General features: G+C 29.6%; 1 protein-coding gene across 1 annotated transcript in view; it reads left to right on the top strand.

Annotated features, from left to right (window-relative positions):
• The window catches only part of SP2353 (EGF like, fibronectin type III and laminin G domains protein pikachurin), a 185904-nt gene that overhangs the window by 156412 nt on the left and 5095 nt on the right, over positions 1 to 24397 (top strand). The window contains exons 9-11 of the mRNA XM_088188915.1: positions 18565 to 18683; positions 23282 to 23359; positions 24247 to 24392. Coding sequence (XP_088045041.1) covers positions 18565 to 18683; positions 23282 to 23359; positions 24247 to 24392 — 343 coding nt within the window. The remainder of the gene's footprint in view (positions 1 to 18564; positions 18684 to 23281; positions 23360 to 24246; positions 24393 to 24397) is intronic.

Raw genomic sequence — 24397 nt, 5'->3', positions numbered from 1 at the left:
AGGACCGCAAAATCTGGGACGGCCGTAATGAGGGGCGGATCGCCAGGTGGGGGGCCGGCGCCCCGGGTCCTGGAATTGCCTTATCGTAAATCATTCGTCGTTTTCGAATTGGACTGGTAATCGACTTACAAATCGAACGAATTCGATTCCGGGTTACGATGCGTGTCGTGCTAAATCTAATTATCGTAAATCCATGATGATGCGATTTAAAGCTGATTTGGATTATTCCCATAAGATGATTGTCTTTCATAGATTAATAAGGAAGCCTTTCAATCGCAGCTATATCTCATTAATATACTACGAGTATTATAATAGTCCTAAACTGATTATGTATACATTAACCGTTTATAAATATATTATTAATTTTTATATGCCCAAGATCATATCAAATATACTATTTTTAGATTATTACTATATATTTCAGCTTCATTCAGGTCGTATAGGTTAAGCGAAAATAAAAGTAATCTGTAAAATTCCCGTAAAGCCTCAGTGACCTTTAAATCGCGTCATTATCTCCTCGGTAGACGTTTATTATAGGTGAATTGTTTTTCTTCCTTTATTCTTTTCACGCTATTGTGCGATGTTTGTAATTTTTCGTTTGCTGGAAAAGCAACACAGAAAATCACTTTAATACGGAAAAATAATGATTTAAAAAACAACTTTCCCTCAAAAGCTATTGAAAACGTATTCAATGAAAATATATATACACTGCCTTACAAAAATATGTCAATATTGATTAAAAATCTATATTCTGATTTATTATGCATATTATTTAAGTACTACAGAAATATTTAATTTTAACAATATAGTAAAAATCAGAAACGACATAATAATTGATATTTTATACTCAATAATTATTTTTATTTATCTGTAATAAATGACTTCATAAAAAAATACTCAGTACAATAAGACAAATACATAAACTGTTCGCGAGCATGATTTAAATTGTTGAACAATTTTTTTTAACTGAATCTTATATCAAAAATAAACAACATTTACCCGAATGCACGATTAAAACCGGTTTTTTGAAACTCTAAAATTATGACGCACGAAAAATCGTTTTTTTATATGGCAAATGCAACTTTAGCGAGATCAGCTTTTTACCATATCCTTTTTCGTCAGCGTAGCCATTTAAAGAAATAATATTTTTTTAAGGTTCGTGAATTGAGGTTTTGTTTCAAAATACACCTTTATATAAAAAACAGCACATATTTTTTTGTATTTTATATATTTCCAGACGGTTTCTTTGCTTTTCTTAAAGGTCATCTATACGCTATCGCACTCGTGCAAAAATGCCATGCGCTGACATTCGAGGATAATGCCGTACCGAAAAAAATAGGGCATATCATGTATTTCGTTCATGTTTTGCAAATCCCGAATTAAGGTATTCAAGAAACGAAATCGCAGTCGTTCTTTATGTCCTAAAGGAATTTAGACCGGAGCGCGTGAGGGACCATCTCGTTATTTAGTAGAGGCGCTTCATTTTATCAGATAAGCAATATAAATAATTCTAGACTATAAAGAAAATATATATTGCATAACTCTTATGGCGAATAATTTCTTTATTTACAATAATAGATTATAAAGTGTATTTAACTACTTCGATTAAAACCATTTGTATACCTTTTAATTAAGCTAAAAGTCAAAGGTTGAAACCTGTCAATTCCAATGACGTAAATTATATAATGTTTATGTTTTATTATTTTAAATATTTTTTCTGACGGCAAAATTAATTAGGAAATTAATTAAGCATGTCTAAAATAACCGCCTGTCATTTTACGTCATATGCATACGCCGCATATATCATATAAGTGCATGATTTCTTTGCGTAATTTTCAAGATATTAAAATTAAGCTTCAAATTGACTAGATATACTTTAAAGATATTTTAATGTCGCTTGTAATATTATCTCACAAATACATACATATAAATTTAACGTTAATTAAATTATTTTTTGGTGTTATTTATTTAAACTTTACGTTCTGCTACACTTCCAAGAAAAAAATATTTTTGAGTTTGTAAACTAAGCATCAACAGCTTGACCTTTACCTTTTTATACAACATGAAATTTTTCTACTCGTGGATGTTGTTGGCGTGTTCTTTGGTATTATACGATAATAAAAAAAGCAAAGCTTTCCTTCTCGGTTCGCTTAATTAAAATACTCCGAGTGGGATTTTCGCAACTTATTAATCGTTGCCTCTCGGTTTTCGGCGTATTCAAAGAGTCTATATGAAATATTTAATTAGTTCCATATCGATTGATGAGAAAGAGGATTACGCTTGAAAAACTTTATTATGCTGTTGCGCCATATTAATTAAAATCACTATTCCATCTACTTTATTGTGTTTGTAAAACATGAGATTTTTGTATTGTTAATTTCCGCGATTCAACGTGTTTGACTGTTTTTATTTTCCGCTCGAATTTTAATAATGTACCCGTTAAACGAAATGAAATAGTCGTATTATATTGTTTATGTGACTTTTATGACTGAACGCGAAATAATGCCGCTGTTGCGTGGTTCAAGGGCGACGTTTCGGTTTGATTTAGTGTATACGGTTTATGGGGTTGAAAAAATGTTTATCACGAAGAAAATTTGTATTGTAATTTCATGATGTGTGTGCGCGAAAATTTCAATAAATTCTCGCGGTCGGGTTTTATGTAGGTAGTTGTGGAATTTTAAATTAATTTTTATGTAATTTTTAACTTAATTTTTTACCAACGGTTTTTCGATAACATGAACCTATTTATTAATTTATAACATTTTTCGAATTATACACGCGACACATATTTATTATTAAAAATATAGCTTATCAGCACAATATGCAAGTTGTTCTTAAAGTAACTATATATTTTTTAATTACAGTGGCAATATTGATACATGATACAATTATTTAAATTGAAGCCAATTTTCTCTTTAGTAACAAACATGGTTCCTGATTTAATTTAGAAAAGTTGTATTAGCCCCACTGCTCCTTTAAAGTGAATATTTTCTCTCTCAAAAAATCATTGTTTGCATATCTGTGGAAATCACAAAAATCACTCTGATTCATAAAAATATGATATTTTTAAAGTTATAAATCCATTGCAGTGCTATCTGAGCCAGCCAAGTTATTTAAATGAACTCTTCACATATATATATTTACAATCATTGTCAAGATTTTTTATGGACTTACACCATTGTTCTCGCCAAGCATATTTTTAAGCTACTAAAAGATATTGTGAACAATCATTCTGTTCTCGAGAAATTCCAGCTTAAAATTCTTAATAGAGCATAATTTGTAGGAGAAATTATTGAATAGATACTTGTTAGCTAGCTTTTAAAACGAAAAAAATTACCACTGTGACGGCGACGGCACGATTTTATTGCTTTTGACGTGAATTTTTTATTTCTGAGAAAGGATATTGGATTTTGGGTTCTCTTATTGGTCAAAAGATTTGCTAGTTTAGATGTGCTTTATTTGATTCTCACTCGTAATATTGTTATAGAAAGTCTTAATATAAACGCTTCATAATCGAGCGTTTTTACTGCGACGGCATGATTTTATTTCTTTTGACCTGGACTGAAAGTTTAATATATGACAGCACTGAGCAGCAAAAAAACACGATTAATAATCTGAGATTTTTTAATACCTAATTAAAATATATCGCATAAAATATGATCTCAGAAAATAAATCGCAACGGTAGCTAATTTTTATATTTATTTGTAGCATATAAAGGGATAACTCATACCTATTAATATTTAGGAAATTACATTACGATGTTTAAAAATATATAAAATGCCATTTTTGTCATGAGATCTGGAATCATTGTTTTCCCAGGGCCCTGATTCGAACGTTCATATTATTAAGATCCTACAATAAATATTTTTTATAAAAAAATACAAATTGCAATTACAATCTTAAACTTTAACTAAAAAAACCGTCTGCTGTAATATCTATATTCAGTAAAATTTATAAAAATAAAATAAAGTATTGTAGAATTTCTGAACATTATATTTTAATATACGACTCTCGCTTGACTTCTTATATATCTATTCCAAATATTAATATTACACGCGCAAGATTTCGTACAAAACTCAAAACTTTTAAACAACGCCTCAAACCATCACAACTTTTGCTTTAATAATTTAAATTACCTTTAATAATTCCAAGAAGCTCGTACAGGTATTACTTTATTTATGCGCTGCCGTTAGTAGCAACTAAATCGATAAATTTCAAGAATGCCTCTTTATCTATTGTATTTATGTGGATATAATCAATACATACATATACATAACTCAATAAAACATCCATTTTATTACTATAATATCAACGATTCGTCGTTTGCTTTCTTTGTTGTCTTGTTTTTTCGTCTGGCGTCTGTTGAATATTGATCGGACTCTCGCTCTGTTCTATGTTTCGCCCGTAGTATAGTTTTGTTTGTCGCTTACCTGTTGAAGTAATTAGGGTCTCGGCGGAACTTTGCTACGGTATACATAAGGTAAAAGGTTTCGGTTCGATCAAAAAGACTTATATGTGTATAGGGCGGTACATGCATAGGCATGCGCAAAAGTATTTTCTGCGTTTGATCTACTCAAAACGGCGGCACCTTACTTCCCCTAAGTCCATTTATACGAAACACCGAATGGGGTTTAGCCCTTCGACGATTATTTGCTTTTCGCCGTTATACGTAAGTCGCCTTTATGCTATTCGATATGGCAAGAAGTAATGTGTTTGCTGTAAACTTTGCAAGGCAGAAAAGAAACGGAAAATCAACCATGAATTTTTCTTTGAATACGATATTTTTTATTCGCTTCAACAATTTGTATTGCATTTTTTATATAAGAAGGGCGTAAAAGTTCGCAAATTAAATTTAATAAATTAATTTTATTTTCCGACATTATCTTTTTATTCGGAGGTTATTGAAGTAAAATTTGAAATAAGATAGTCTATAATGTACGGCCTTCAGGTATTTTTTTAAATGGTTTCACCTTTGATATAAAGTGACTAAAGTAAATAGCCAATATATTTTGTTAGCTACAAAACATAATTATCGTAAATTTTCTAAATTTCCATGTGAAAACTATTAGTACTTGACCTATTGAGCTTACCCGACGGTGATAATACGTGTTAAAAGCGTAATAAATCAACATATATCATTATTTTATTTGCTTTTTAAATGCAATATGTTATGCTGATGATTCATACAGATTAGATAAGCACATGCGAAGCTGAAATCAAGGAAGCAGCGGCTTCGCGTAAATCTCGATCTAGCTACAAAGTCCAAAATACAGAGTTAAACCCAATTTACCTAAGTAATTGGATGGCTACTCGTGCATTAAATATCTGGAATTAAATTACAATTATGATATAGTACAAATAAATTTACCTTTTACACAAAACTAAACTAGTGACCACTAGGGCAGCACCAATCAATATAAACTTTATTTTGATGAAATCAAATTAAATTATTTATACAAAGCTTGTAGAGGAATAGTATTTTCTTAAAGTATTAAATACGTTGTAAATTCAAGCGACAGTGTCCGCCTTTCACGTTCGTATACGTTTCTGAATAAGAAAGGATGCAATCCAAAAGGGTGCTTTGGTATGTTTCCTTCTCGGAAGGTCTCGCCTTTTTGAATTCTAACAGTTCGATTATAACGACGTTGCAACTAAACAAATCTAATGATTTTCGACTCCTTGATTAATTTTTACTAATGTAAAATCTCTTGGTTGCTTAAAATGTCTTCAGTTATATTTAAATATGATGCAGTACTTTTTAGAATAAAAAAATGATATACATAGCATTTAAACCAGAAAAAATAACTTAAACCATTAAAGTAATTGGGTATTTAAACAAAGACGAAGACGAAAAGAAGGTTTTGAGTAAATAGTAAACCGACTTATTTGGCAGCGTCAAATTTATCAAAAAACCTCTCTTCATGTGAGTCGAACATCTGTCCCTCTTATTCGAATCAATGTCTGCAAAGTGGTTAACTTTTAAGAACATAAAAAAATTTATAAGTTTAAAATGAGCAGTTTCTTTGGGACCATTACCGTTCGTCTTAAGATGCATTTACAGTCACATTTTACAAATTTATCATGTAAAATTTAATATTGCATATCTTTGCTTATTACGCCACATATCGCACAAAACTTTTCTTTCTCCTCTCTGGCAAGAGATAGGAGTCAATAAAAGTATAAGTCAAGCAGCCCTTGCGTGCATGCAAAATCGTCCTCAGTCGATTCGCCCTTTTGTCAAGCAGAGATGTGCGTCCATGTGTCTGAAGGAAAATAAAAGGAAGACTCCCAGAAGACAGGGGGTGTCGCGGGAAATGCGCCATAAAAGCCTATCATCGAAAGCGACAAAGAGAGAAGTCCGAAGATTTTAACCCGCAGAGGTCTCCCTGATATATGTTCGGACCCTGGCGTTTTTGCACGTATGCTGCTAAATAAAACACGAAGGGTATCGGTTCGGATCAGTCCCTTATTTTCTTTTTGCTTTGATTCTTTGAATATTTCCATCTAGTTTCGGCACATAATACAAATTGAGGAGCGACATATATAAAAATCACTCTTTTTCGTTACGGACACATTTTGGTTTATCGCGATATAAAATATCTGTTTGTTTTTTTTCTTCGATATTCTTGAACTGGGGAGAGATTAAAGATAGATACATTAACAATGTGTTTGAAAAAGTGAAAATTATGCACTCTATAAAAATACAATTATATAAGTTCACCTTTAAAGCCAATTAATTAATTAGTTTTAAAGATGAGAAAAGGAAAAGTTTGTGTGATGGGAAACTTGATTAAACAAGAGGAAAAGTAATATAAGTATATATGTATCTCTTAAGATTAATGAACCGAGTGAAAAAAATATACAGACTTGCCTTTATCTAAAACGCTCATTATTGAGAGTGTTGGAAAAAAGCATTTTTAAATTCAGGCAATAAAAGTGGATCTATTTATGTCTTTGGGCAAAAAGGAATTATCCAAATATTGGCAATATGCATAATACAGTATATATGCAGCATAAAAAGTAATTTAAAAAATAATAAGTACACGGAATTCTGCTAATGGTTAGATATCAAGTTTACTACTGTATGTCAAATAAAATAAAAAGTTTAATTATAATTTTATTTATAAGTTTAATCTAGAGAGATCAGTATTCTTGTCGTTATTTTCTATAATAATGGGATACTTTTTTATATGTATTTTACAACCACTCTTGGATTATTATTTTACTAAAAATATTTAAAAAGAACATATACCCACAAATTCAAACATTTCTTGTTGATATTATAGATAAAGTAATTTTCCAAAAAGGTGTTAATTTTTTAATTTAATTACAATGTATTATATATACATATACATGTATGAAAATAAGTTAAACAATACTGTTTCACAATACATATAATAATAAAAACCCTCACAATATAATTTATTGTACAAACACTTGTTAATGTTATGCGCTTAATTAAAACCAGAATGAAAAAAAGCTTATTAATTTATTTATTTACTCAACATCCTATAAAGCTTTTTATGTTTTTGTCTAAAAGCTATAGTGGCAAGGAGAGATTTTTATAAAATAATAATTAATAAAAATTCTTAGTAAAATATTGTTATATATTATATATATAATAACAAATTTTATATAATCTGAACAATATGATTTCAGCTACAAAAATGATATAACTTGATTAATATATTATTAAAGTATATGTATATTTATTTATTTAATAAAAATAATAATAATAACATGCCTTATAATATTTTAAAATCAAGTATGTAATTAAAAAAATATAAATATAATATCATTGCTAAAATCAATATGTTATATTATATATAAAACTCAAGAATATAATTACGTATTCTATGTAACTGTGTCAACGTTTCGGAAACAATATATAATACCATTATAACCCTCTTACAAATTGGGAAATGTCCTTTTCATATTATTTAATTAATAAATATAATATATGTACATATATTTTCGTCGTTGAAACCGAAGAATCAGCACGACACGAGCAATTTACGAAGCAATTCCTGGGCACGGGCACAACCCCCTCGAGGACATAAAAGTTTTTCAACCCTCGCCCAATATATCTTTCGCTTTCTTCGTCTTCCGGAAGAAGAATGAAAGGAAACCACTGCACCGGATAATGATCCGTCGGTTGTTAATTAGTGGGGCTTTCGGAGCCATAAAAGCCTCGCGCCCTTAGTACCATCAGGAGGTACTAAATCAGCGCCCACCTAGGCATGACCTAGCCTTCGCAATATCGCTAGGATATCATCCCCTATAGATTATTTTTGTTGGGGTCCTGTCATATGAACCTTTTCACTTCTAAGGACTTTGAAAGCATAGGTTGCTTCGGCCTGTGTGTTTTTCACAATATAATGTCCACTAGAACTTTAGTATCAATAACTTACTTTTAATGTAGTACAGACACATTACAAGCATTTTGTTATGTTTTCACACTATTTATATTGTACATGTAATAAGTATGACTGGTACTTTATGCTTATAAGAGATTTTCTGTGAATATCTTTATTCAGAAGATAACATATATTAGTTTTTTATAGATTAAATCGCTTTTCATGTTTTATAACAATATGTAAATTAAAAGAATGGGCTATTTTCTTTTAAATGTTGTGCTTCTTCATGCTTTTAATTTGTTTTACCATTAAGGCAGTTTAAGGTTTGCACTATAAATTATCAGATTTAGTTTGATTGAATTTAGACTAGCCTAAAAACAATCATTTTTTATACATATCAATTTATATTTATATTTTTTATGGTTACCAAAACAAACTATAAATCGTTTTAGTATAAATTATAATAATAAAGATAGACGTATTACTTGATATACATAATGTTCGTAATTTTTTCTATACTCTATTTGCGTTAACACAGTCAGTTCGATAGCTATCCATTTCATCATTATTCATAATTGAGAAAGAGATGGCAAGTTTAGGTTTACGTCCTTACTATTAACTCTAAAACACACGATATGGATATTTGTACGTTCAATATACTAATTATTACCCTTATTTATATTTATCATTAGATCGTTTTAGAGCGTAAGTAGAGGCGTAAACTTGGCACCTTTTTCTCAATTATGAACAATAATGAAATGGATACCCTTAGAACTAAACGTGTTAACGCAAATAAAGTATAGTTTATATACATATATCTAGTGGTTTTTAAGCTTCGTCTTTCATGAAATTTGTGACAATTTATTTTGTCAATATATAATCTGTCCATTTGATTCAGAAAGCAATGGTCTGTTTTTTTTAATGGACATTAGAGCGGATGTGTATAACTGCTCTTTTGTTTATTACTATAAGAAAAACTCTTTATTTCTTAATGCTCAATGCTTAAGTAAGAGTAATATAAGTGCTCCACGCCATAATATTGTTAATTGTGTCGCTTTTTTTCCCTTTGTTATTTCAGAGAATTATTCGTAATCCTTGTAAGCTATTCATATTATATTATATAACAAATTACTATTTACTAAAATAGTTATTATAATTTCTCTTTTCTTATTGATTAACCACATTTTAATTTAAGAACTGGTAAACTATTTTTCTGGCTATTTACTTTTGCACAAGCTAATTGCGTTTCAGTAAGGTTAAAGTGATAAAGTGAATTCTCTGCTTGCGTTTTTTTATTCTCAAAGAATATGATACACAATTCAATAGGATTAATTATAATAACATTATGGAAATAAATTATTAATATCATACATAAATTTATTAAAAGAGTTTTTTTATGCAGTAGTTTCGATAGTACGTCTTCGGTTGCATTGAGTACTGATTCGATGGAAGATCTTTGGTGCGTGTTCTGAAGGTAATTGCTTAAGCAGAAGGCGAAGCATCTGTGATTAATGAAATCGTGTGTAGCAAAGTAGTAGTCCGAACGTCGTGTAGTGGAGTCAAGTGTGTTTATAAAGGTGGTATGAATGGGGCGTTTTTCTAAATAGCTGCTAGGTCCATGTACACAGTTCGAAAGACTTTAGATGTGCTCTCTTGACTCGTGTTATGTATGATTCGCTACATTTATATAACTTTAATTTTAACGATCGTCACTAATTATTTTTTTTATATATTTAAAATCTCATAAAGGAACATCGTGATTGATTGAATAAATCAGTTTTAATTTAAAGGTTCTAAAATTTGGGTTATTTGACCCCATCGTGCGATATGTTTCATCACTGATCTCTCTTTCCAAACACATAGTAGCCAATCATTTTAAAAAATCAGTACAAACGTAACCATACAAATACATTCACATTCTGTTTACTCCACGATTGCATCCCTCACTATCTCATTATTGTTTCGCCCGGGTCGGATTGCGGCCCAGGGGTCCATCCGATCGGACCGAACCCGAAATAACGTGCGGCAGTAACAATAAGTGATATTTCCCCGGACTTTCCTTCGTTGCCAGATAAATTATTTAGCGAGTCCCCGCCGGGGATAAACCTGAGCACAAGGGTTGCGAAAAAAATTAAGAATACATGGACAGGTGCGGTTACGCGACACTTTTCGTTATATGTATGTATGTGTAGTATATGAAAAAAGGTTCAATTTACGATCAATTATTTAGTATTCTCCAGTAAGCTCACGCCAAATATATATTGAATGAAATGCGGCACTGACGGATTTATTTTATTATTAAGGGTGGCGCGAAAAAAGTTACAACGCTTATAATTTATCTTAGAGACCCTCGGGAAAATGTAAGGTACGTCTGCACTCGATTGGTACTTATACATGAATAGGCGTGTAACTCATATGTAAGGATTGCAATACCGGTAGTACCAATATCATTAATACCGGTGTTAGGGAAAAAATTGACCTTTAAAAACCTATTTTATTTGAAAATAATGCAATGTTATTTTTTTCTGTTACCAACTAAAGATAGATTGTACTTAACGGTATATTAATTAAAGTGGGCTGACGAGTATTTAATATATCAAACTTGATTTAAATATTTTTTTAAGTACATAAATATAAAAAATATTTTTTTTATTGTTGATACAACTAAATATTATTGATTTTTATTACCTTACATCATTCAGAGTATAGAAAAAAAATTTTTTAAAGTACAACATAATTAATTCAAAAAATGCAAATCAATGGATTTTTCAAAAATAAATTCCGCATATGTTAGGCCAAATTGTCTGGGACTAAAAAGGTTTTGCAGTATTTTTTATTCTATATTATTTACATATACATTTGCAACTCAAATTTAATTAATGTTACTTTTAACACGAGTAGAAATAAACAAGTATTTGAGAGATAAATCTTTCGAAAATGAATATTAGAGGAGCGATAATTAAAATAAAATAATATTAATAAACAACGTTCTTTCGGATAATCGTAACTGACAAATAATAATGAGTAATATATTTTATTGAAGTAAATTGCTAAGTGGTTCTCAAGCCCCTGGTATAAAAATTTAGAAGGCATCCAGATGCGGTCGATTAAAGACGATAATTTTTCAAAAACGATATTGTCCTATATTTATTTTTCCAAATTGAAAAGATTTGGCGCATGTATTTTTGAAAATAATTTTTTGAATTATGTGTGTTTTTACTAAAATAATTTGTAATTAGAATATTTATTCTAACGAAACAATAGTTTCTGGGGTATTCGAATGCTTTGCTAAAATTAAAGTGAATTATGCAAGCGATACTCGGATTATGTATTCGATCAATTAATTAAAATATGAATTATCATGTTAATACCAATAATACCGATATTTACTGTTTTTCTCTCAGTAATACCGGTATTTAAAATTCCATTTTTTATTTTAATCCCTATTAATAGGCTCACTTTTCATTATATATGCAAATATACCATATATAATAATAAATCTATATGTTTTTATATTATATACATAAATCCTAATAATTTTTTAGATGATTTCATATAAACTTTCAGTGTTGCAGCTGCGCTTCGAATATTTTTCATGCGTCAAAAGTCTTCTCTTATAAAATAATTTGTATTGTTTGCATAATTAGTATATTTATATTATTTAAAATGTAATATAATATTTATTTTGGACAAGTTTTAAGTATTCTGTATATCTCTGGCATAATTATAAACCCCAAAATTGAAATCTGTAATACAATAGTTTACAATTATAAGCCAAGCTTCCAATCCTCTTGTTCAAATTTGTGGGGTGACCCTATATACAATAGTTACTCTATTGTATGTTATGTTACTATGAAAGATTAACAATAAATAAAGTTATTAATTAAATGCAATTCTTAAATACATCTGCACATCTAACTGATTCAGAAATATAAATAAAATGACCCTTTTATGTCTTTGCTATTGTATTATAAAACAATATATTTCCTAAAAAAGTGAAAATGACTTACCATATCATGCAATGATAAGCGAAGGAATTTTTCTATGCTATAAACATAATTATTTAGTATTTATTTACATTGCAAAAACAGAAAAAAGTTAGATGATCATAGCACAATGAAAAAAATAATCCTTACTAATATGAGCTGAGTTTTTTTAGTAAATGAATTTAATTATTTAAAATATGCTCCATTTTCAGAGAAATAAATGTAAATGTTTAAAAAAGGTCTTTAAGAGAAAGATCAGATAAATATTAGGAATGAGGCAAAACTTTTATTCTTAATTTGTTTTATTTTGCAACAGTAATTTGTGAACTATGAAGTTTTATATTCTATGTATGGTTTTAATTGTCATACCACCATACTATTATTATGATTATTTTAGGGTTTAAACTCGGTTTTTAAGCATGTTTTACAACTTTTTTACTGTCTAACTATCGACCTAAACTATTATGATTATCATAGAAAATCTATTTCTTATAACAAATACTAATTATCTCTAAGAATGATTTTTTTATTGTTTCTGAGAGGCAGTGAAAAACGGGCTTCTAAGCGTTGCTGTTTTCACCTTTCGGTTAGTTCTTGCGGTACCCATTTGTTCAGTTGTTATGACTTATCTTATAACATACAGTTTCAGGAAAAAATGCGAGTGTCTGAACAGTCTTTTTTGAAATAGCTTTAACAGTGTTTTAAACAGTTTTCATCATCATCATCAGAAGGTTTTTCACGGATATTTAAACCATAATTTTACTGTTCTGTTACAAACGTTTAACTCGTAAATTCCGAATTGATATTTTTACGACTATCTTAGTAAAACACTTGTGTAAAAATTGTTCATTGAAAGAAAAGTCGTAAATCAAAAACATCATAAATAATATCTGCTGTTACATGAACTAATTCAAATTTTCAGAAAATTATAAATATTCATAGAATTTTTTGAGCTTATATTTATTTATATCCAGTTATATACATATTTTCATTATAAATAATATATGAAATTCGAATATATTTCGACTACATTTTATTAAAGTAAATTTTTATAAAAAAGATCGCAAAAGGTTGCATAAAAACTCCACCGCATTGGAATACGATCGATCAATTAGAACGGCCCGGCTCGTTTATCTTCAAGTTTTCCTCTTCTCTCTTGTTAATTTTTCACTCAGACAGTACCATTTTTTTTATCCGATTCCAAAACACTCGGTGGCAAATATTTTGAAAAATTATTCCCACGAAAACCACCGCCTTTGGTGGTTTTCCCGGAGAAGCTTTCTCTTTTCGCAAATTTGTAAACTTCGCTACCGTGTTTTATAATAGGCAATTATCAAAAATTAACTTTGAATTTTTTTAAACTCCACTCAGGCACGTGATTATTTTATTATTTATATGTGTATATCAAAATAAATATATGGAATACATAAAATTTATTTAATATATTCATAAAATAAAAACGATGGTATGATTTTATATATAACGTAGTACATAATATACATATATAAATAGCATCATAACAATGTTGTATATTCAAGAAAATTATTTTTTGTTATGTATCTTCACATATAGAGAAATATTATTCGTAATACCTTTGCGTATTGTTACTTACAAGACAAATACATTTTTTGTTTTGTAATAAAGCATATCGACAATACTGCGTATTCAATTCAATAACAATAATTTCAGCACTTTCTATAATAAATCAACGATTTGAAACTATCCGTGGAATGTATCGAAGCGTTTATTAAATATTATATCATATTTAGATGAATTTCAACCCCAAATATTAATCAAACTATTAATTATACAACGTATTACTGAAATATTATTAACATTATACTTCACGATAGCTAATAATAAACGTGATACTTATAATAATAAAAATATATGTACAACTTTAAAAAAATACCTTAAGCCGATTAGAATGCTCTCTAACTGTTCATACGGTGTATAAAGTGTCAAACACGTTTACAGTTAATGCTTCACTCTCTTGTGTTGGTTGAAAATAAACGGTTTATGGCCAGTTCAAGTTACATATGAAGGTTATAAAAAGGTCGGGTGACCAAATTTAGACAGCACTATTCTGCGTCATACCGTTTTTGTTTCAATATTCTTGAAACAAAGCAGTTTATTTAGGATTATATTATTTATTTTTGAATTGAATTACTAAGAATAAATTATATTTTAATGGGTAATAAATATTAAAAAAAATCAGTTAATAATACCTCTGATGATATGTTTATTTACTTTTAAGAGTTAACAAACGCTAGTTATAGGAAAAAGTCACATGGAAATAACAAAAATGCTGATTTTACAATTTTTAATTAATTAAAATATTATTGCTTTTGTATTTAGACTAGATTTATAAGTAATCTTGCATTGTGGATTACAACATAAATTAGATAATGAATTATTGTATTCTAGTAAAATAAAATTTATTGATAAATATTCTACTTTTATAATATCAGATCTGATCGATTACTACAACTTGAAAAGTCTTGCATCAAATGCTGCTGATTTTAAATATTTGCTTATTATCAGATCACTCTCTGATTGTTTTATTGCTATGTGAAACATTCGTAGGAAAATAATCTCCCCCAAAACATGCCAACAAACACTGACTGTGAAAGCTTTAGAGTATAATAAAAACAACTTGCAAACTTTTAAGTACCCATAAAAACAAAAACTCAACTTGATGATGAATTGTAAACTTTGTTATATGTATTGATTAGATTTCAATCTGAATATTAAAACAATAAATATATTCGTTCTTATTTGTAGTACAATAATTAAATGCTAATTTTAAAAACACTCGAAAACGATCCACTCTAAAAACTTATTTGTGTATTACAACTACGCAGGTATATTTTTCTTTGATGTACCGCTAAACTATCTACTACATAATTGTAGCTATTTTATTTTGAGAAATATATTCTTATCTTTATGGTATTTATAACAACCAAAAAATTATAGTCAATAAGCAAAAATTAAAAGAAAAATATTATGTAATTGCCGAACTTCCATAAATTACTCATATTTCAGAGACAGTATTGTATTGCTGTGGACTTATATTAAATGAAAGCATTCGTCATATGGGCTAAATTCAATACATATCAATAGTTTAAAATGTAAAATTGATAACTTCATATTTGACAACAGAAAATACAAAAAACTAAATAAAAAAACTTGAAAATTAGAAAATAAAACAATATCTTAAGTTTGTAGTTTAATGTTTTTTATAAAGATTTTGAAGATTTACACATGCACAATTTTTTGGGCACGTGTATTTCGATAAAAATTATGAAATGACATTGTTAAGTCATTTTCACCCAAAAGTGGAGCTAGAAAGCCATCGATGTGCTTTCCTAATACTTAAGCATTCTTAACATATTTCTTAAAAAATAAAAAATTCTCATTTTTACTTCTCGGTTCTCTAGAGAAGTTTCAAAAAAAAATATAATATATAATATATAATAATACAGTACATAAAAGTAAATATTATTGATGAACAGAGAAGTTATTGATCATTTATGAAAACAAACCTTAATTGGATGTTGAATTTTTATAATAATTATAATGAAAGCAAATAGAAAGGATTAGAATCGATCAATATATTCGACTGAATACTTAGTGTCAAACTTCGAAAGAATTTCGGATTTTCTTGCCATACCTAATTCGTAAATAAAATTGTCAATAACAACTGTTACTATTATCAAATATTTTTTTTATATATATATTTCGAACGGGATATAAATAAAAAAAATCGCCATAAAATTCCCCGACAAGCAAATTTTATAACGTAACTCTGTGGAAAGCCCCCATACATTTTTGTAATCTGCTGATTTCTACGTGGAGCGATTTTTTCTTAGTTTCTCGATTAGTTCACAAAAACAAAGATAAGGCCTCTTAGAGCATTTGAGAAAATCGTGGTCAATTTTTTAAAATACTTACAAACTCTATTAAAATATTTTAAGAAAACGTGTATATTTTCAAACATCTAGAAAAGACACTCTTTTTTATGCAGCTGTAAAAAATTGCAGCGTATAAATTTTTAACAAAAATGCTTTATTAAATTTTTTTAAGAAATGAGAATTATTGATTTGCCACTTTCTAGATAACTTGAAAATTAAAAAAAAACTTGAAAACTGCAATTCAATTAACATTAAATTGCACATTTAACTTACATGTCAGCAGAATAAAAAAGTTAAAAATCACAAGCAAAAATCTATTCAGTTTTTTCTGCAAAGGTGGCTGCGGAAAAAAAATACAAAATACTCTTAGTGGAGTGCGCCGTGTAAAAACACGTTTTTTAGAACTGTTTTCCAACGTTCATTGGAAACATATTTTTTAGAAAGATAGGATTAAAGCCTTTTTAAAAAATAGCAAGCATTGGCTTATCAAAAAAAAAAACATATTTTCAAGTGCTTTTTTTTCTAGTGCCAGGCGTAAAGGATAGTAAACGTTTAGAGTCACGCCAGTCAGTTGATCTTGGGTCGTCGACCAAAGCAGAGAGAAGAGCGGACTTTATTTTTTCTTTGCTTGACGCCATGATTTCACTTAACCGTTGACTGATATAGCATATCAATCCGGCACTGAAGCTTGCTGCAATTCGCCAAGCTCTTATCCTTAGCTCACCACCCTTCATCTTCTTGAGAAGACCTTCTTAAAATATCAGACTTCAAACTGCATCTACAGAGTAAATCATTAATCTTAAGAAGGCATTATATTATGCTAACCTCAGAGTGATCCCCCAATGGCGCCATCTACCGATAAATCAGTCTAGAGCTAGCACCACGGAGTGAGGCCCTCTTCAGATGGTTACCCAAAGGTGTACGCCATATATACTAAGGTAATCTGTACATTGTGTTTTAAAATGTACAGGTAAAAAATACACTTTCTAGCAATGATATGAATGGTATTTGATACACTTTTTCAAACTAACACACTAGACTGCTGAATTAACTAGTTTTTTTGTAACGACACTCCAGCCGTTAGACTACTATAACGAACACGCCCGCTCGATCAATTTTACAATACGAGAACAAAATCTCGGTTAAATAGGCCAGCGGTTAAACTTTGTTACGGCCGCGTTTGACCGTCCGTTATGTCGTTATCGCGGTCCATTTGGCAATCGCAGAAAGCGGTCGCATATGAAAATTATTATCGCCTCCTCTTCTCTTTTTCTCGATCAGTATTTTTAATCAGATAGCGCATTTTGTAGTATTAATCCCGAAAAGCGGCCGTTTGCGAATTATCGATCGTCGCTTATTACCCACACCCTCGGTCGGATGAAGCCCTTCCTCTTCCAAACTTAATTAGACCACTTCTCTCGCTATGGCGTTATCTTCGATTTGAGACCGGAACGGCGAAAAATTTGAATTCAACCGGCAAGGGACGCATTAGAATTAACTGCGCGGTTAACTGCTACTGTTTTGAGAGCCTTTTTTATTATTTATTTTTGCCGGCTGGACTTAATTGGCTACGCGATGTATACTGTATAGTATATAAAAGTAAAATGGGAGTGATATAAAAATAAGATTAGTAAACTAAAACCAAAACAGATAAAAATGTGCATAGTGGAATCTACAAAAATATTTCAAGAAAATCTTAAAACCGTCAATGATTATATTATGAATAGCGTTAATAAAATAATACAAACTCTCTAAAATATTATTGAACCCTGTTTTTTTAACAAGATAATATGCACATATTAAAAAACAATGCAATGAGATGTATTTTACATAAAAGTTTAATACGTTATAAATTAAACTATTTAATTATCTGAATTTTTTAGATAATGATAAACCGAGATCTATCAATAACTTTTAGTATTGCGTCCCAAAATATCTGAAATGGCCTGCTTCGATATTCTATTGGAGATCATTGATTTAAAATAATACATTAACACAAATTATCATTGAATAAAATATTACTAATTATTTTTTTGTAGCACTAATGAAAATTTTACTATTTAATACTTGATTAATACATAATAATACTTTTAGGCTTAAAATGTACTTGTATTATAATATATTATGATTCATTTTAGTATAAGTGTTCAAACCTAAAATATACAATATCTTAAAAAAAAAATCTATTGACAAAAATAAAGTTTTAATAATTTTGAGGTTATTATAACACAGCTATTGATAGATATATTTTAATTTCATATATTTTTATGCCTGAATTAACATTATATTTTTACATTTTTTTACAGATGAATGCCTAGCTGGAGGTTGTGGTCGAGGGTGTCTCCATGGAGGTCGATGTCTCAAGCGCTGTCTATGTCCTTTAGGATACTCTGGCGAATACTGTCAAAACGTTTTGGATTTACAGGTGCGTACATTTTTAATTCAATCTTAGCAAATTAAAAGTTTTTCTTCGACGTTGTTGTTGTTGTTTTTTGTCTATCAACACATGTACGAATTCTTAAAGGCGTGTAATAAACGTCGAAACTTTCAAGGACGAGCGAACAGGAGAGAAGCCCTGCGAGCGAAATTCGATCCATTGCTTACGTATTGCATGACATCATATATAAAAGAGGGTAAAAATACATACTGTTATTGCAAAATCCAGCAACACAACATGTTGCTTTTGGGTAATTAAAGTTGTATTTATACCTCTTGCGTACGACAAATAAAAAGGTGTGAATTCGTTAATAAAAGTGACGACATTCAATTTTGATTTAATACAATCCACTGATACCATTACGATATTATTAAAAAATCACATTAAAAATATCTTAGCTTCTTAATTTCTACGCTTAACCTTTTTTTATAAAAAAAAAACTTTATTACGCTTAAATTAAAAGCCACAATAACCCTTCAGTTACATTCAACAACCTTTACCTTATATATTACTTCATATTCCTTTCACGAAGAATATCGGCAAAAGTACATACTCATGTGTATGAGAAATTGAAGAGCAAATGCGAGAACTGAGAGGTAAAAATGCCGATTGGTACCAATCTAAAAGTCAATAAGAGCTCTTAGGTGGAAAATTGCAGGTGATAAGCAAAATAGGGTTAAAACGCAGTATCAAAAATATTACTTTTACATCTTAATATATTTGTAGCAAGTCAACATCTCAATTTTCATGTGTATTTAAAGCGTGAAATTAGAGCTCTTTTATTACATTCTGCTCGCATATAATTAACACAGTACGTACAGAAAACAGGTCATTTCACGCTTCAAATGGCAATCCTTCTCGTATGACACTTTTCATTGCTTTTAATTTAAACAACATGAAACCATAGCAATGAAAGCTCGAATACACGTATTACGTATGCATATACGCATACACTCGAAGCGACCGATTGGAAAATTCGAATCTGAGCGAGGATTAAAACGAATCTCGAAAGCTCAAAGGATATAGCTTCGATGCATTAATTGAATTAACACATTAAAACATGTTTGTATTATATAATATATCTATACACATAAAAGCTCGAGAATTTTTATGAAACGATATATAATAAAAAACATACGAAAAAACCGTATGAGTATAAATTATACCGATCAATAATACGTGAAAGAGCGTTAAACTTAAAATAACATTTTAAGGTATGAGCTAAAATAATTGCATAAAACAGTACGTATTTATACAATAAATATGCTTCAAATTTAATCTTATTTTGATGTGACACAGATGTGAAAAACCCATCGCGATATAATACTAAAAAATATTATCTATCAATGAATTGCAATATTAAAATGTATTGACAGACACATATTATTATTAGTTATTTTATTGTCGGATTTATTCAGTAAACCACTCTTATATTACCAATTGATGGGATTAACTTACGCTGGTAAGTCATAAAAAGGGCCAGTTTAGCTTTTGATAAAGCGTTTTAACCATTTAATAAAAATATGTTTATTCGTTAAGATGCGACACAACTGTGGGAAACCTTTTATCAGCTAACGTAACAAAGTACACGCTATACATCATAAAGGATTAAAATTGCTTCTTTAAAAAGGAATAACGCTTGCATTAGGGTTCACCCTCAAAACGGCCGCTTGTATCTTGTGTATCGATTAAAAAAAACACGCCACCCTTATGATGAATATAAACTTAAAAGATTTTGGTGTCCCTAAATTACCATTGTTATATATGTATATATATAAAAGTTTATTAAAAATCTAGAAATATTTATTTTATGTAAATAATAAAGTAGAATAAATACACGTTGAATAGGAAAAATTATATGATAACTTTAATGTATCTTGACCACTTTACGTCTCGGAACGAAATTAACACAAAATATTTTCAAAAAATTGTCAAAAACATTAGGAACATCTGTATTGGATTAAACAATGGTATATCGACTATATTATGGCTTAACTTTTCGGTTCATACGAATTTTGAGTCATAAAATCTAAATAAAGGCGACACATTTTCCCATTCCTTTTTCCATATTTGCAAAGTTTTGACAAAAACGCTTTATGGATAAAAAAAAGTCCATCCCATAGTATATTCATATATCTGATTTTATTCTGCAATGCCCACCCTAAATATGTAGGAGGAGGGGGGTGTACCATAAAAATATACTTTCATATCCTTAATTATTTCTAATGATCTTTGTTCAACAAGCCGAAAATACTATTTTTTTTCAATTTTTTGACGTTTCATAAACAATCACCGAAATTTTCAATATAAAAATATTATATTTCCCTATAAATATTTCTATATGTATGTGTCTACTTATATGTGCTCTAAATCAGGTATTTTTAAAGTGGTGTTCCGTGGATATTAGCAATATTAATGTGGGGGCCCTGAATATTAAACAAAGTTTTATATTTGAAACTATAGATAAAAATGATAATCGTATACATATAATATATATCAACACTATTTATAAATTTTTCACAAGTTTTTGTAAAAAACAGCATTTCTGACAATCTGTTCATCTGGAATAAGGGATAACTGACCTCAAAACTTCTAAAAAATTCTGGTGCCCTACTTTCTATGGCACGTACCTAAGCCCTAGATATACAAAGACAGTGTTTTAATGTTACAGATAATAATATAAGTTATTGTGATAAAATGGAGCACCACCGTGAAAAAACCTTTATAAAGATTAAATCAAAGTACCCGCTCTAAATTAAAATAAAATAAAAAGGATAACACCTATATTTGGGATTGCCGCTCTGCGAATCTTTCGTTATCTACTTTAACAGACAATCACAATATATTTATAAAACTATTAAACGGCCAACCTTTTTTAATTAGCCATCACATCGAAATGAGTAAAATACAAATTCTTCTATGGAAGTTATCATGGATATAAATACGGTAACCAATGATCACTTCTACTGACACTCGCACTTGAACATCTACTTCTGAGTTTAAGACATCAGAACTTCAAGAACCCGCTAAGTTTATCAAGAAGAGGCCGACCCAACTTCAGGCCACCGAGGACCGCAGAAGCCACCGCTTCTCTCTTCGCATGCCTGGTCTAATTTGACGTCCGAAATCCAAAGTTGAACACGCTTCGGAGACGCCTAAAGCCTATGGACGCACTTACGAAAGGAAAAACTTCACGGAACATATACAAATTGTGCCTGATAATCTTAATTGTTACGCAAAAAATGTATTCTTAAAAAAAAGTTAAATACCCTTAACACGAAGATCGGGACAATATCAAATATAGATATTAAGGATTTGAATATAACCTTATATATTTGTGTATTAATTTGTATACATTTAAATAAATGTGGAAAAGCTTATTAAAAAATATTGTACTTAAAACAAAGTCTGTTCACACATTTAAACTTAAATAAAACTGGTTAATTTGACTTAAAAGCTTTTTATTACTGAGTTGCAGCTATAACTATAATAATTTTATCGCAAGCTTGCAGCTACGTTACTAAAAAGCGTGTTTGCCCGAGACGGTACGATATTAACATTTATTTTATGTTTTAATTAATATTGCATGAAAAGTAAAATTTCTCTCAATTAGCACATACAGATTTATTAATACTTTTTTCAACATAATTTCGTTTATAAGATTACAAAATCCATTCTCTGCGTATATATTCTCAAACTCTAACAAACATTTGATTGGTGAAAGACTATTTAATCATCAGTAATGACTTTTTCAACTTACATAAATATGTTTATGAATTATTTTTATAGCGTCTCTTTATCTCAATTTGTTCCAAAACTACGTAACTGAACATAAACAAAAGATCAGTCTATATAAACAACAAGGATTATAAACTTATGCAGTGCAAAATCCCGTATCGTTTTCCAAGTTATAAAACAGCACTTCCAGTAAAACTTCCAAAGCCTAAAATCAAACGCAAATTCTAAATCATCGGCACAAGGGCTGGCGACTCATGACGAATAACTCCCCTTGATCCGAGCGGGAGCGAAATTGCTCATAACTTTATAATTTCATTCCGTTGAAAATAATCGGCCGAGAAAAAGAGAGAAAGCATAAGAGAAAGAGATAAGTAGGTCGGTGCGAGATTTGTATTCCATTGAGCTGTGAGCTTTGCGAAGTAAAGAGACAAATATTTTTCGTGCCAGGTGTGTGAAAACAAAGAGATCCACCCCTATATTGAAATCAAATTATATGATTATTATTATTATTATTATATAAATAGAGGTTAACGAGTTTTTGTAATTTTCAATGGCATATCGTAACGCCTCTTTTTGAAAACTATGACAGATAGAAACTTTTTTTTTTTGTTTTTAACGGTCCAAATAGACCATTCTTTAGAAGGTCATTTTGTATATGTATATGTGACTTATTAAGCTAATTATATATAAAATATTATAAAAATTTAATATTTTTTTTATTAAACACACATAAATATACACAAATCTGTCCATTTCTTGCGACCTTTGCCACATGGTTTTTTTTATACAAATATTAGGCCATCAATACAATATGATTTATACTAACATGCATTTTATTTTGCTTCCAGGTGCCCAGATTTAACGGCTCGTCGTTTTTGCGATATCCTGGAATGAAAGACACCGCCTTATCGTGGCTAGAACTTCAGGTAATTTATCACTCACCAAAAGCAACGCTCGGAGAGCTACTGTTTACTTCACTATAAAATATTTAAGCATCTCAAATTCGGTAGCTTTACGCACTCTAGCGGCGTGTTTGTGTTAAATGGCATTTAATTTAACGACCAGTCGTTGCTTCATTGAAACAACCCTTTCGAAATGTTGTCGAAACACCAAAATGGTGGTGGTTGCAACCCTCGTTTGCTTAAACTGTCGTGTCAATTATGAAATTGCGTTTGTTTGCAATTTTGCACTGTGTTTACAAACGTTAAAAGTTAGGTCATCATAACCCTTCGACGTACGTTGAAGTATAGAAAGCTAAAATGTTTATTTATTTATAATTTTATGTGAAACGTCCTTGCGATGATGGTTAATTTGATTTGAAGCGTTTTTATTATAAAATATATGGTCATATTTGAACATATAATTTATTCAGCTTTCAAGTAAAATATATAACTGTATACTAAATTATAAGTTAATCTATTATTTGAGATAATTACAGTACATATATAACTAAAATATTTTATATACTAAAAAATCTCGTCACTTGAAGCAAAATCTAAGAATTGATTATAAATGTGTAATATAATTTGTAATCAATAGATGTCACTGCAGCTGAAGCTGTTTTTAAAAATAATAGCGCATTTTTTATAAATAAAAATTCGAGTGTCGCTGCAGGAGCTCGAACCCGTAACCTCCGATTTACTAGTCTGAGACGTTACGGACTGCACATTTTTATATTTTTAGCAATAAAATGTTATTTAAAATGAATTAATCGAAATAAAATATAAGTAAAAGAATTTGACATAGGAACTTAATTTTTAATTATTTCACTGTTCAACTGTATACTTCTTTCAACCTATATCAATATTTTTAGATAACTCTGAAACCTACCGACAAAAATGGACTGATAATGTACAATGCACATAGGAACGATGGAATCGGAGACTTTTTTGCTATCTATCTTAAAGACAATCACGCTGAGTTTGCTTTTGATCTTGGTACAGGCCAAGCAACTATCAGGTATT

This window comes from Plectrocnemia conspersa, unplaced genomic scaffold, assembly GCF_051122295.1.
Source record: "Plectrocnemia conspersa isolate PC_06_02 unplaced genomic scaffold, ASM5112229v1 ptg000007l, whole genome shotgun sequence".
In the NCBI taxonomy this organism is placed as follows: domain Eukaryota; kingdom Metazoa; phylum Arthropoda; class Insecta; order Trichoptera; family Polycentropodidae; genus Plectrocnemia; species Plectrocnemia conspersa.
Note: the sequence above shows the minus strand (reverse complement) of the source record. Positions and strands in the feature narration are given on the sequence as shown.